This window comes from Mizuhopecten yessoensis, unplaced genomic scaffold, assembly GCF_002113885.1.
Source record: "Mizuhopecten yessoensis strain PY_sf001 unplaced genomic scaffold, ASM211388v2 scaffold2369, whole genome shotgun sequence".
NCBI lineage: Eukaryota > Metazoa > Mollusca > Bivalvia > Pectinida > Pectinidae > Mizuhopecten > Mizuhopecten yessoensis.
Genome location: NW_018404512.1, coordinates 710856 through 727100, shown reverse-complemented (window position 1 = coordinate 727100; position 16245 = coordinate 710856). Strand labels below are relative to the sequence as shown.

The window sequence follows — 16245 nt, the reverse complement described above, 5'->3', positions numbered from 1 at the left end:
TCTACATATGAGCTACACAATGAGACAATGACTCTATATATGGGCGACTCAATGAGACAATGACTCTATATATGAGCTAATCAATCAGACAATGACTCTATATATGGGCTACTCAATAAGACAATGACTCTATATATAAGCTACACAATGAGACAATGACTCTATATATGAGCTACCCAATGAGACTATGACTCTATATATGAGCTACACAATGAGACAATGACTCTATATATGGGCTACTCAATGGGACAATGACTGTCTATATATGGACTACTCAATGAGACAATGACTCTATATATGGGCTACACAATGAGACAATGACTCTATATATGAGCTACACATTGAGACAATGACTGTCTATATATGGGCTACACAATGAGACAATGTCTCTTTATATGAGCTACACAATGAGACAATGACTCTATATATGGGCTACTCAATGAGACAATGTCTCTATATATGGGCTACTCAATGAGACAATGACTGTCTATATATGGGCTACTCAATGACACAATGACTGTCTATATATGGGCTACACAATGAGACAATTACTCTATATATGAGCTACTCAATAATACAATGACTGTATATACGAGCTACTCAATGAGACAATGACTCTATATATGAGCTACTCAATAATACAATGACTGTATATATGAGCTACTCAATGAGACAATGACTCTATATATGGGCTACTCAATGAGACAATGACTCTATATATGAGCTACATAATGAGACAATGACTGTCTATATATGGGCTATTCAATAAGACAATTACTCTATATATGTGCTACTCAATCAGACAATGACTGTCTATATATGGGCTACACAATGAGATAATGGGTCTCTATATATGGTGCTACTCAATGAGATAATGGGTCTCTATATATGAGCTACTCAATGAGACAATGAATGTCTATATATGGGCTACTCAATAAGACAATGACTGTTTATATATGGGCTACACAATGAGACAATGACTGTCTATATATGGGCTACTCAATGAGACAATGACTGTCTATATATGGGCTAAACAATGAGACAATGTCTCTATATATGAGCTACTCAATGAGACAATGACTGTCATATATATAGGCTACTCAATAAGACAATGACTCTATATATATGAGCCACACAATGAGACAATCACTCTATATATGAGCTACACAATGAGACAATGACTCCATATATGGGCTACTCAATGAGACAATGACTCTATATATGGGCTACTCAATGAGACAATCACTCTATATATGGGCTACTCAATGAGACAATGACTGTCATATATATGGGCTACTCAATAAGACAATGACTCTATATATATGAGCTACACAATGAGACAATGACTCTATATATGAGCTACACAATGAGACAATGACTCTATATATGGGCTACTCAATGAGACAATGACTGTCTATATATGGGCTACACAATGAGACAATGACTCTATATATGGTGCTACTCAATGAGACAATAACTCAAAATATGGGCTACACAATGAGACAATGACTCTTTATATGGTGATACACAATGAGACAATGACTGTCTATATATGGGCTACTCAATGAGACAATGACTCTATATATGGTGCTACTCAATGAGACAATAACTCAAAATATGGGCTACACAATGAGACAATGACTCTATATATGAGCTACTCAATGAGACTATGACTCTATATCTGAGCTACTCAATGAGACAATGACTCTATATATGGGCTACTCAATGAGACAATGACTGTCATATATATAGGCTACTCAATAAGACAATGACTCTATATATATGAGCTACACAATGAGACAATGACTGTCTATATATGGTGCTACTCAATGGCATAATGGGTCTCCATATATGGGCTACACAATGAGACAATGACTCTATATATCAGCTACTCAATGAGACAATGACTGTCTAAATATGGGCTACACAATGAGACAATGACTCTATATATCAGCTACTCAATGAGACAATGACTGTCTAAATATGGGCTACTCAATAAGACAATGACTGTCTATATATGGTGCTACTCAATGGCATAATGGGTCTCTATATATGGGCTACACAATGAGACAATGACTCTATATATGAGCTACTCAATGAGACAATGACTGTCTATATATGGGCTACACAATGAGACAATGACTCTATATATCAGCTACTCAATGAGACAATGACTGTCTAAATATGGGCTACACAATGAGACAATGACTCTTTATATGGTGATACACAATGAGACAATGACTATATATGAGCTACTCAATGAGACAATGACAATCTATATATGGGCTACACATTGAGACAATGACTGTCTATATATGGGCTACACAATGAGACAATGACTCTATATATGAGCTACACAATAAGACAATGACTGTCTATATATGGTGCTACTCAATGAGATAATGGGTCTCTATATATGGTGCTACTCAATGAGATAATGGGTCTCTATATATGAGCTACACAATAAGACAATGACTGTCTATATATGGTGCTACTCAATGAGATAATGGGTCTCTATATATGGTGCTACTCAATGAGATAATGGGTCTCTATATATGAGCTACACAATAAGACAATGACTGTCTATATATGGTGCTACTCAATGAGATAATGGGTCTCTATATATGGTGCTACTCAATGAGATAATGGGTCTCTATATATGAGCTACACAATAAGACAATGACTGTCTATATATGGTGCTACTCAATGAGATAATGGGTCTCTATATATGGTGCTACTCAATGAGATAATGGGTCTCTATATATGGGCTACACAATGAGACAATGACTCTATATATGAGCTACTCAATGAGACAATGACTGTCTATATATGGGCTACACAATGAGACAATGACTGTCTATATATGGGCTACACAATGAGACAATGACTGTATATATGGGCTACACAATGAGACAATGACTGTCTATATATGGTGCTACTCAATGAGATAATGGGTCTCTATATATGGGCTACTCAATGAGACAATGGGTATCTGTATAAGGGCTACTCAATGAGAAAATGACTCGATACATGGGCTACTCAATGAGACAAAGACTCCATGTGTAGGCTACTTAAACAGATTCAGATCATACAAATATATAAAAATCATCAGCGCCTCCAGGCGAAATTAATAGAGAACTTTTCCTTCTACACAAGCACAATGTCACTAGCCCTCCCTTAGGAAGTCACTGATGAGTTCTGATGCAACACATGTGTAATGTCACTGGTACGTCCCGATGGAATTTACTTAAAAATTCTCCCATACGCTGGCAATGTCACTGGCACGTAGTGACAAAATGTACTTTAAACTGCTCCCACACGTACGAATTGTCACCAGCACCTCCCGATTAAAGTCATTGAAGACATCTCCTCTTACACGTGCGCAGTGTCACCCTCGCCTCCCGACGGAAGCGTCTGTCGAAGAAGCCGTAGATGATCGGGTTGACGATGCTATTGACGTAGATAAGAGTGTACAGAAATCGGTATCCTCCCATTTCAGCTTTATCCAATTCTATCCAGAAATGTTCGTTTCGAGATTCATACACCATCAAGGCAACTTTAGGAACATAACATATTACAAACGCAAATGTTATTAGCATGAATATGAGCGTCAAACGTACCTCGGGGCTCTGACCGCTATCTCTGTGAATTTGACGCTGGTTCGAAGCAATGACTGTAACTTCCGTCGTTGGAGATGTTGATTCAGACGAAGGTTGGGTGTTTGTGACACTTACTGTTGTTAATATAGTGAAATCTGCATTCGATTCTGTTACTTGTTGCGAAGAAATCGGTGTTTGATTAACACAAAGTTTTCTGCGAAAGTTCCTCTGTTTAAAAATGGTTCTTCCGATGAGAATATACAAGGTTACAAGAGCGAATATGATGACTGCGAGTACAAGAAAGACGGCAGATTTGAAAATGAGTGGTTCTATGGTTGACCAGGGTCCGCGGATACTTGTGCACCGTGTTCCAGTTATCTTTGTTCCATCATGTATGATCTCCTTAGACCCATAGAACAGAAAGCATGGCCATGAAAGTAACACTGAAGAACATGCTACGAGTATCAATGTTACTTTTTTCCAATATACAGTTATCTGTTTGTTGAAAGGTTTACATATTTTCATATATCTGTTTACAGCTATCAACAGCAGCAGATATGCAGAAGCCGCCGAAAACGTCATTGGGAAAAAATGTATTATCTTACAGGCTACCCCACTCTCAAGCCTTACGGGAAGCATATTGACAGTGAAACTGCTCGACGTTCCTAAAGTACACGTCATCAAGTCTACAAACGCTAAAGCTGGAATAAAGAATCGGTCATCAATGTTTCCTTTAAGTCGGATCGTGTATATGTATAAAACTGCCGAGTTCCCCAGAACACCGACCACTAGGTACGTCATCAGTACTATAGAGTCTGGCAGTAGTCGTGTCGATATCTCCTCATTCCAGTCGTCAACACTGACTGGACCTTTTGGGGTGATTTCTGTGGTATTCATATCGTACATATAGATCTAAACTGTATAAACGTGATCACTGCTCCTTGGTCAATGAAGTAATATATAGAGTACTAATTGGTCTTAAAAATGATATCATATGCGTATATCTTTACATGTGCATTGAAACAACCATTCACAGCTGCTGTCAAATTCACCCAAAGGTCGATTAAAAATAGACTTAAACGGAAGTCTTTCAATCTGTATCGTAGCATTATATGATACAGATTGCCTTGTACATTTTAGCTTACATATGTGTACTACGCATGCATATGATTGGTTTTCATAACATCCTCATATTGTCGACAGTTATGCACTCCCTTAAATTACTTTATCCAACCTGTCATACATTTTCTTGTTTGATATGAAGTAACTTTTAACAATAGCCGTATACAGTGACTATGTGTATTTATTCAGAATGAAATGTTTGTAAAGAATCCACGTACCACTGCTATAATAATTATTAGGATAGTATGTATCACTCTCTGACAAAATTTAAAGAACGGCTGAAATGCATACGATGTTAAGCCGCTTACTGTATAACATGATGTTGTTGTCGTTATTTTTATTTGTAATTTTGTTTCATAATAAATGTTGAGCTCAATTCGTTAAATAATATAAGGGTTTGTTGAATTCATGTAAATCAATCAATGCATAAGTAAGATTTTACACTCAAAGAAAACATTTTGTTATTCGATATCACACACCGAGAATTAGAGGGTCTTTTAGAACGTCTTTAATACATCGTTTATCAAGCATGATCGTACAAACGCTTGATATTTATTCAGCCTTTTTATGTATTAGGAATGTATCATAGCTGTATGAAATTATACGTATTGATTAAGATGCTCTCATGCTGTACGGTAATTAAAGCACACGTACTTTGTATCAGGTTATTATAAGGTAGCAAATAACTTCTCAACTAAATATAGTATCATAATCGATTGATGGCATACAAAATACGAAAAACATATCGTATAAATCATCTTAAAGACTGATTTTACATTGTACCAAACTGCCCCCAACATGTTAGTAAAGTGTACTGCTTGCAAATGTCTTCTTCCATTTGAAAACATATATTGTATCTTTCAATAGAAGAGTTACAAATTCACGTCACATATCGTTTAGATTTACTTTAGTACTAAGTCATCTCTATCAGACAAACCCTGATGAGGATGTTAGAGAACAGCCGTCACATACAAATATAGTACTGGGTGTGCTATAAAAACGTATATACAATATCTTGAAATTGTAATTCTTTAAAATCAGGCAACATACATGTCTAATGTTCAAATAGGTATACACTCAATTAACAAATTAGGGGTGTTTCAACTGGCCTATTAATGCACGTTGTCGTGTCTTTCTGTTGATCATGGAATAGTATACCTTACATCTCGATACGTACATCCCCTCTAGCCCCGTACACATATTCATAAATTCATATCAAAGGTGTTTATGCAAACAGTAGTTAAAGTATAAGATATTGCAACAGAGATTTTGAGTAACACATACAAAGTTCTGCAGCTAATTTCTCATCTGCCTTGTATCCATTCGTCCTTGTCAAAGCAATTGTTGCATTTAAAACAAACACATATGTTAATATGTAAATGGGCACAGTGTCGTATTACTGTTTGAATTCTTAAGTTTTCTTTGTCCATTTATACACGGACATATTCTCGCATTATTGCTTGAAGTCTTAGATTTTCATTCTTACTATTTCATTCTAACTTATTCTTTTGACACTATTTAAACCCTTCAGTTCAGACTGTCCAATTAAACAATATACATTATAAAATGTTTGAAACCTGTACTTCTTTTTTCTTTCAGCATTTAATTTATTGCTTTATTTATTTTAAATATTCAAATTTTGTATGCAACGACAATTGCAAGATGTCATTTATATGAAATGTTGATGTCAAAAAGGATCCTGGTAATAACATATACAAACTGTTCTTGATATTATTAACTTGATAAAGCAGTATATGTACCTTAACTTGATGGTTCAGTATATCAGTAGTATCAGTAAATGTACATTAACTTGATGGTGCAGTTAAGCAGTATATGTACCTTAACTTGATGGTGCAGTAAAGCAGTATATCTACCTTAACTTGATGGTGCAGTAAAGCAGTATATGTACATTAGCTTGATGGCGCAGTAAAGCAGTATATGTACCTTAACTTGATGGAGCAGTATATCAGGATATTTACCTTAACTTGATGGTTCAGTATATCAGTATATGTACCTTAACTTGATGGTGCAGTAAAGCAGTATATGTACATTAACTTGATGGTGCAGTGAAGCAGTATATGTAAATTAACTTGATGGTGCAGTAAAGCAGTATATGTACATTAACTTGATGGTTCAGTAAAGCAGTATATGTAACTTAACTTGATGGTCGGTATAGCAGTATATGTACCTTAACTTGATGGTTCAGTATAGCAGTATATGTATCATAACTTGATGGTTAAGTATATCAGTAGTATCAGTAAATGTATCCTAACTTGATGGTTCAGTTTATCAGTATATGTACCTTAACTTGATGGCTCAGTATATCAGTAAATTTACCTTTACTTGATGGTTCAGTATATCAGTATATGTCTCTTAATTTGATGGTGTAGTATATCATTAATATCAGTATATGTTTCTTAACCTGATGATTCAGTATAGCAGTATATGTACATTAACTTGATGGATCAGTATATCATTAATATCAGTATATGTTTCTTAACTTGATGGTTTAGTATAACAGTATATGTACCTTGACTTAATGGTTCAGTATATCAGTATATGTACCTTGACTTAATGGATAAGTATAGCAGTATATGTACCTTAACTTAATGGTTCAGTATATCAGTATATATACCTTAACTTGATGGTTCGGTATAGCAGTAAATGAACCTTAACTTGATGGTTTAGTATAGCAGTATATGTACCTTAACTTGATGGTTCGGTAAAGCAGCATACATGTATGTATCGTATATAATAAGTTATTGATTAATTCCTATTCAAGTGAGGCAACATTTTGTAAGGGTCAACATTAGGACAAATAAAAAAAAAGAGGAACTTGTATACATCAATTCTGTTTCCAATCAATTATTTGAAGTAAATACATGGATAAAATTAGTCAAGCTGTTGCCACCAGTCACGTTAAACACGAGTAAGCCAACAGGAAATAAATGGTTTCAGTTTCATGCAGTGCCTCACGTTAATAAAATAAGGTTGTAGAGATGATAAAACCATTGAACTGTGTAAGATACTAATCCACGACATGTACATTGTTAGGGTCTAAACCGTAAATCACTTCGACATGAACCACACAATTAACACGACGACGGCTGACACTCTGGATGCCTGGAACCAAGAAATATCAACTAGCTTATTTCCACATTCGATCCTGCTCATCGTCTACCTTGTGGTTGGGTCCCTAGGTAACTCTCTTGTTATCTACGTGCATGTATTCCGACTGCAATCAAGAAAAGAGGATCGCTTTTACATCCCTATCCTTGCGGTAGTAGATATGTTTTCATGTGGTTTTACCGCACTGTTCACTCTCGCTTTAAACTTGTTAAACGTGAAGTTCAGTAATGCCACTGCCTGTAAGGTGTTATGGTTTCTGTGTTTGGGATTTATCTCAGCTTCCACCATGATCCTACTTGCTATTGCTGTTGACAGATTTCGGAAGGTGTGCAAGCCATTTAGCAAACAAATCAGTCTGTATTGGAAAAAGGTAATTGTTCTGGTCATCGCTATTATTTCAGCAGTACTGTCGTCCCCCTGCCTCCTGCTGTACGGAGTGACGGATGTGTACGACCACACCAGATCCGTGGTAAAGCAAGGATGTCATGATGTCCCGGAGCTAAAATCTACTGGGTTACATATCGTCTTCAGTGCTACCCTGCTAATATGTGTTATGGTCATTCTTGTATCACTCGTTGTGTTGTATGTCTTGATGGGAAGAGTTGTATTCAGGCAGATGCGTTTGAACAAACTCCGACATTCCGCAGTAATTTCGAGAAATATCCCAACGGAAATGCATGTCTTATCGGTTTCTGGAAACACCTGCCATGAACCTGCTTCTTCAAACAAAACACAGACACCTGACTTATCGGATGAACGGAAAAACAAGAACTTGTCAAAAGTATCTGACAATCAACACCCTTGCACAAAATCTTCTGCGCCAAAAACACTGAGTACCAGAACGTCGTCCTCAATATCAACACATCCACATATCACGCCTGGAGTGCGATTTACCTTTATATTTATGATAATTACAATTGTTTTTATCGTGTGTTATGTTCCGAGAGTCGTATTAATGATAATCGAAACTGTAGAACCTACGTTTTGGACAGATTTATCAGACCTAGAATACGGACTATACACATTCCTATATCAATTCTACATCTTCAATAACGTTATCAATCCTGTAATTTACGGTCTTTTTGACAACACGTTCCGTCGGGATGCAGCTCAGCTTTTCCGTTCGTGTTGCAAAATTGTGCCGACAGGGACATCCATGCCATAAAAATAACTACAAAGGGTTTGCCTACCTGTCAGACATGCTTTCTATTTCACTTATGGATTATTCTCCGAAACAGATCATGTTGATAAAAGTCCAATGTAACAAGAATAAAACAGTGATTTGTTTATAGGATATTGAATTGAAAAGATGAGAGAAATTATCACATTTGTATAATAACCTATAGCAACATCAATCGCCATAAAGTTACTATGAACTATTTGAGCTTTTAGTTAACAATAATACATTTAGCAGCTTTGTTCAGTCAATAATTCACTTATTTTTTTCTCACAAAAGCAAAATTGGGTTCGGTTTCATAATCGCTTTAGTCGAGAAAGCTAAAAATTAAATACACATCAAACTGTTTCTATTTTATTTCAGATTGAGCTGTGATACTTTTAGCATCAAATTTGTTCCCGTTTATAATACGATGATTACGTTGCTGTACCTATAACATAACTTTGATAACAAAGCTTAAGCAAGATATGGGGGTTTCCCCCTATACTACATATGATGTTGTTAATATATATATTTATATATATAAACTGTAATTCATATTATTTGTTTGCATTATCAATACTATGACCATTACTTAAATGTTTTGTTGTTTATACAGTTGTATTCCTAGTTTAATTTTTTTTAATAAACACTTGCTTTCATATACAGATGTAGCAACTTTGGCTTAAATGTATGTAAAAGTCACCTCATCTCAATATTTCTAAATGAGGACAACATCACCTGTAATGCGGTTTATATATATATATATTGTGGAGTGGAGTTTACTTAATCATCAATATTACAAAATATGTGATGCGTCGTATCCTTAACTTATTTCTAAATACATGTATAATTAATTTTATCACACACCCTACATTCCTGCAGGTCAGGGATTGAGAACAGAGTATACCTGCTGTTACCTTTTGTATGATCGTAAGAGGAGATAGTTGTGGAAACCCCCTACAGAATAGGGATTGTGTCTGTGCCCTCTACATTATGACAAACAAAGCGGGGAAAAACTGCTGCAATATTTTAGATCTTTCTATTTATCTCTACTTCTAATTATCTTTTAGTTCCTACCGCCTTGCTTGGCAAGACTTTACTTTTGGCTTTGAAATTGAGCTTTTGCCGAGGTGAGGAGGATAATGTGCTCTGTCTCTGTTCCGGTGATACCAAAATCTAAAATCTAAAGTACTAGTTGTTATTCCTTGCTTAACGTTCAGCTTTGAAGATGTGTTCAACAACTGGGCCCGTATTCAGGACACGATTCTCATGCTCAAGTATAGATTGTGTTCAGACCCAACTAATCATTACTCATTTTAAATCATGTGACACGGCCAAACGTCAAAAGTAAACATCGAAAATAATATTCAGCTTTAAGTCTCTTCCAAGCTCATAAACATCACGGGAAAATATGCGATGTGTGATTGAGTTATCAGCGGGGGAAAATCTGAATTTGGGCATGAACACGGTTTCATAATACTGGCTCTGTTTCACCCGTTGTCAGTATATTGTGACCAGACAGGATGCTGTGCTGAGTGCATTCAGGCATGGTATTTCAGTGAGGTAGCACTTTAAAGTCGGAATATCTGAGCTATCACAAGGAGGCCAACATAGCGTGCCCCCAGCACATATACACACACACAAAATACACATCGAGGCATGTCCTTAAATTAATTTATCTGTTAATAGGGCGTTAAACCCTATACAACTAACAAGCCATCACACACTCCATATTTCATTGGGCTCACCATTTCTAGCTTGTTTAGCAGAATTTAGCTATAAGGCATTGTTGAACTAGGTATGAAAATACAAAGTCGTTGTCAGTAAAGTCAATAATGTAGTTGAATGTAAAATCAAATATGTCATCCTAGATGTATGTCCATACAAGTAACTAAGATGAACGTAATTACCAAATACATAAAGGACGACAGGGTGAACGTCATTTTCCCAAAACATTAAACTTAGAATAGTGAATAAGATAGGAAAGCAATCAAACAACATATTCAATGTTGACCTTATACCTCTTCACTTTAATTTTTTATGATTTTGCTATATTGGACTGTTCATCTAAGACTGTCATTTAAACGCAGAAACATTGTTAGTCATAATCAAAATACGAGAACGGAACAAGGCAAACGTGTGTGAAGAGATTGTCAGGATGTCTCACATAATGATATAAATACTGTCTGCTTAACATCACATAAGTTGTAAACACTTATCAAACATGGGATGGATGGGCAAAATAACCAAATAAATACGAAACATGTACATGAATACATTAAGTTTATTCGGATAGTATCGGTTTTTTAGAGATTACAATAGAATTTGTAAGTGTAACGAAAAATAAACGATTTATAAATATTTCTAAAATAAGAGAACGGAAAGAAATGATGAATAAATCAATTCCAGGATGTATACAGCACATGCACGACTCAATTGACAGCGTGCCGCTCTTTATATATATCTTAATGTGAGAATCGTTTTCGGATAATTCAAAGAATTTATACATGTATATATTTGTTTATATATTAGTGTACATGTCGTAATCATTTGTCAAAAAATGAATATTCATCAGTCTATTTGTTTAGTTTTCTAATCTAAACATTTTCTACACTAATGGGGATAAGAGATCATTTTCTTTTACCTCGCACAAGTGTATCCACATTTTTCTCCTACCCTCGACAGGTTATCCATATCTTTCTCTTACCCTTGACAGGTGAATCCAAATTTTGATCTTACCTTAGACAGAGGTGTCTACACTTTTCTAAATGTGCGACTAACAGAATATGTCGACCCATTGGGAATGATGTGGGGGGTCACAATCCAAGGCTCTTAAGTTGCCAAACACGAGGGTATCCATTGTTTGACATATTTTTCTCGGAAGTTGAAAACACCGTCTCAACTCTTGATTAGAATCATTCTTTTTTCTTAGTCTGTTGGTCCTATATGCAATTTTGGCATTGCGGGATTAATGCATTACTGACATGACGTTATTGTAATACTTGCATGAAATCAAACAGTTGCTATGACAGTTGTATCCCCTCTTCTTGGCGCGACAATAATATTACACAATAGGGGAAATGTGGAAACACCACAAGAGGATTAAGACGAGGGAGGTGATTAGGATAGATAATATAATCTGTGTTAAGTCCTTGAATTTCATTCTCAGATATATCGACGATGTGCTGTCAGCACTTGGTCAACACTTGTACACAATCAAAGATGCATTTGTTATGATAAATACTTTTCGACCATCATGCTGCCGAAAGGCTTAACATATGTATCAGAATTCAGTAGAAATGTTATGTTGTTTATTTGTTGTGTCCTGATATAGGGGCGGATTACAACGAAACTTTTAATAATTTCAGTGTCCTATCCGTCGCTATTACTTCTGGGTATATTTATCCACCACTCATTGATCGAACATGTGTTCGTCAATATTTTATACACAAGTTTAGGTTTATAGTCAAGGGGAAAGTTGTATAAAGACGATAGAGGATAATGGGACATAAGAAAAGTAGGCTCTAAGTACATTGGGTATAAATATTAACGGCACATGTATTAGTGTGTTTAGTTATGTGACAGTTTATTGGTTTGTAACGCTAGCATCAGCGGGTGATCTTCCTTCCTCGATTAAAGTAAACATATCTATAAACTAGAAAATGTCTGTAAGACATAAATTCCCCCGCTGCCATGTGAAATTAGTTTCAGTGTTCTATAAAAAGTTACAACCACTTTGATCTTGATACCCTGAAACATGCACACACACACAAGGTACTACACTTAAAGTTGATTTCAATATTCATATTGAATGAAGTTGCTAAGTGTTAAAATTGAATCAGTAGATGATATTCTATATATAGCAACAGTGACCTTGGCCTTGACCTTGGAACCCTGAAACACAACAATGTCCGAAGTATACTCATACTTCACCTTTGCATAAAGTTTGACCAAAATCTGTCAAAGAATGAAGTTGCTAAGTGTTTAAATTGAATCAGTTGACGATTTTCTATATATAGCAAGTGTGACCTTGGCCTTGACCTTGGATCCCTGAAATACAACGATGTCCGAAGTATACTCATTCTTGACCTTTGTATAAAGTTTGACCAAAATCTGTCAAAGAATGAAGTTGCTAAGTGTTTACATTGATTAGGACGGGACGGGACGGGTCGAGACAGGACAGGACGATTTTCTATGTAAAGCAATTGTGACCATGGCCTTGACCTTGGACCCCTGAAATACAATGATGTCCGAAGTATAATCATATTTGACCTTTGTATAAAGTTTGATCAAAATCTGTCAAGGAATGAAGTTTCTAAGTGTTTACATTGAATCGGGACGGGACGCGACGGAATGTTTACCCCTTCCTTTGTTCATCCATTATTTCCTCTTCTTTTTCATCGACATTGATCGTTTCCCTGAACAATAACTTTTTAAATTTAAAGTTAGCCTTATTTGTACGCAATGTTACATTCATTATCAACACCTACGTTCATCTTCCCTGTGCACAGTCATGGTAAACCGTCAATAAGTGCATTAACCTTTACTTATGTACTACCAAGGTTTACCAAGGTTTGCTATCCTTTTATTATATCAACAATTATCTGAGCCTTTTGCTTTATTTTACGTCCGTATATGTCTACCTAAGCGTCAATATAATAGAATCAACGCCAAAAAGACTAGATGAACCTTCATAAAAGACAGAGACAGAATCAGATATAGATACAGGGGAAAAAGTAACGTTTTTAAACGATATTTGACCTATGTCATGATGCCCTTTTTCAATCCATAAAACTTTTCACTATTTATCTTAGATTCAAGAAACATGCTTTCAAAAACAGCTACAATATATATACATGTAACAGTGAAATAAGATATTTAGAAATTGTGTTATGATCTCAACCATAGCACTTCTTCAAGTCGAATTTGAGTCTTTCCTTTTCAACAAGGCGGCCGGGGTCCTATTTCCCGATCGGAGGTTCACCTGCCCGACCACATGGGTTTTCTCCGGGTACTACTCCGGGTTCCTCCCACATTAAGACCCCAAGCTCTCTTACATCTGGCCCAACAAAAAGTCATTAACAAAAGCTGTAATTACTTGTTTCATAATTGTTGTAAAAAAAATAAAAATTAGTTGTAAGTCTTTCCTTTGGATATAAAATGCTACTAAGATCAACAGAACGTATATATCAAGAAAATCCTGATACCATGGTTTTCTTTAATTGTGTTTACGTCCTATTAACAGCTATGGTCATTTAAAGACGTGCCTGGTTTTGGTGGAAGAGGAAAGCCGGAGTTCCCGACAAAAACGCAGCCTGTACCTGGCGACTGCCCCACGTCGTCTCGAATACGCGACCCAGTGGTGGAGGGCTAGTGGTAGCCTTAACCACTTGGTGGAAGAGGAAACCGTGAGTTCCCGAAGAAAAAAACACCGACCTATGGCCTTTACCTGGCGACTGCCCCATATAGGTCTCGAATCCGCGACCCAGTGGTGGAGGGCTAGTGGTAGCCTTAACCACTTTGCCACCGAGGCCCCCTGATACATAGAAAGCCTTTCTGTAAAGAGAATTAAGAACAGATCACAGTATACAGTGAACTCAAATTAGGATTGATGCTACCAGGTTGTATTGGCGTGTCTCCTAAATACATAGCTACAACAGCAATTTATTATGTGCGTTCTTTACATATTTATGTGTTTCCCTGTTCGAGACAGTTTTACCACAATTCATGTGACACGGTTTTACGTGTAGTAGTTAGCAGTGGATTTATTATTCAGAAATCAATTTCAGAAAGCCTACCTTTCGACAGATACTTCTACTCAATCTAGAATGGTTAAAATAGGTCCACAATTCCCCTAATTAAAGGATACATCATGAATCACTGACTGTTCAATGCACGTTGATGGTAACTGATGTCGAATAAAAGCCAAATTGTAATTCCAACCTTAGCCACCAATTGCATGTCTTTGATATAAATGTGAGCATCGTCTACTCTTGATATCAATATTATCATTTCAATATAAAATTCAATCATAGTATGCTAAATTGGGTATGAACAGAGGCTTTGCGTTTTGACAAAGATTAAGACGATTTCTGATGCAGACGAGCAATAGAAACCGAAAATCAAATACAGAGAAAATGTTGAGAAACAGATAATTACCGTAAATATCTCCGAAAATGCCTTGAATCGGTGGGTGTTCCTGACAATTTGAACGTGAGAGATTAATTGCTGGATGGTGATGAAGTTGTAATTACACGATTTATCAGTTCCACATTATAACACTTTCTAGCTGCAATATCACTGATTTCCCGACAGCTTAGAACCATTAATAACAGAAGAAAATAGTTGACAGTGATTTTGATAAAAACAACCTTAACCTGTGGAAGTGCCTCCTCGTTGTCTTCTGTTGACATCTGTACCGACAGATGGCGTAAGCAACTTCCGGTTAAACCGGATGCACGCTTCAATGACACAATTTTCAACTTTAAAAAAGGGTATTATGGTTCCTCGTGCCATAATGGTTAGCATTAAGCTCATGCTGGAGCAGAATCGATGTGGAGGAGTAGAGTAATTAGAAAGCTTTTCAATGTATCATATCATTCGTTGATTGTGAAATCTCTCGAGGTATTCCATATTTATCGTTCAAATCGCTTCACACATTCTGTTATTATTTTTCACATTATATAGTCACTGATTTATACTTGGTAAAAGAACTGCTGTTTCTGTAATAACTACTTGGTAAGAATCTTGATTCAGTTGAACAACTAGATTTTATATACGGAGGTTATATAGAAATAACGTTAGTGTCTCCGGAGGTACTTTAGATGAGATATAAACATCGATATAAAAAAAATGGCTACAGACCATTTAACCCGAGGGAATTGCAATAACATCCCTAATGCATTTCAGTTCATACTGCGAGACTGCTCCTGATACCTCAGAGATCAAAATATTAAAACGCAAACCCACTCCAGACGTATGCGAGTTGGCATAAGCTCGCACAATGTTATGAACTATTGTATCAAAGAGCCCTATCATCACATTAAATCTATAGATCTATATCATATTACGTGAACGGAGAGATGTAGGGCGTGCCATTGGCGCCCAAGAATCGGGGACATGTATATATACGAATCTAATTCCGTCTCGGAAATACATGAATCTGCTATATATGTTCAATAAACTGGTGACATTTCCGTACTTATAGAGATGCTGTCGCTTGGGAGAAACATGGGC

The 16245-nt window shown here is 36.2% G+C and overlaps 2 protein-coding genes across 2 annotated transcripts; one reads left to right on the top strand and one right to left on the bottom strand.

Moving 5' to 3' along the window:
- Nucleotides 1-2694: 2694 nt before the first annotated feature.
- Nucleotides 2695-4530, bottom strand: LOC110445767 (cholecystokinin receptor-like). The gene has a single exon (XM_021490548.1). It carries the CDS (start codon nucleotides 4503-4505, stop codon nucleotides 3354-3356), a length of 1152 nt encoding a protein of 383 aa, XP_021346223.1. The 5' UTR covers nucleotides 4506-4530; the 3' UTR covers nucleotides 2695-3353.
- Nucleotides 4531-7800: 3270 nt separating this feature from the next.
- LOC110445802 lies at nucleotides 7801-9015 on the top strand. Its single transcript, XM_021490596.1, has 2 exons — nucleotides 7801-8089; nucleotides 8843-9015. Exons 1-2 carry the CDS (start codon nucleotides 7801-7803, stop codon nucleotides 9013-9015), a joined length of 462 nt encoding a protein of 153 aa, XP_021346271.1.
- Nucleotides 9016-16245: the final 7230 nt, after the last annotated feature.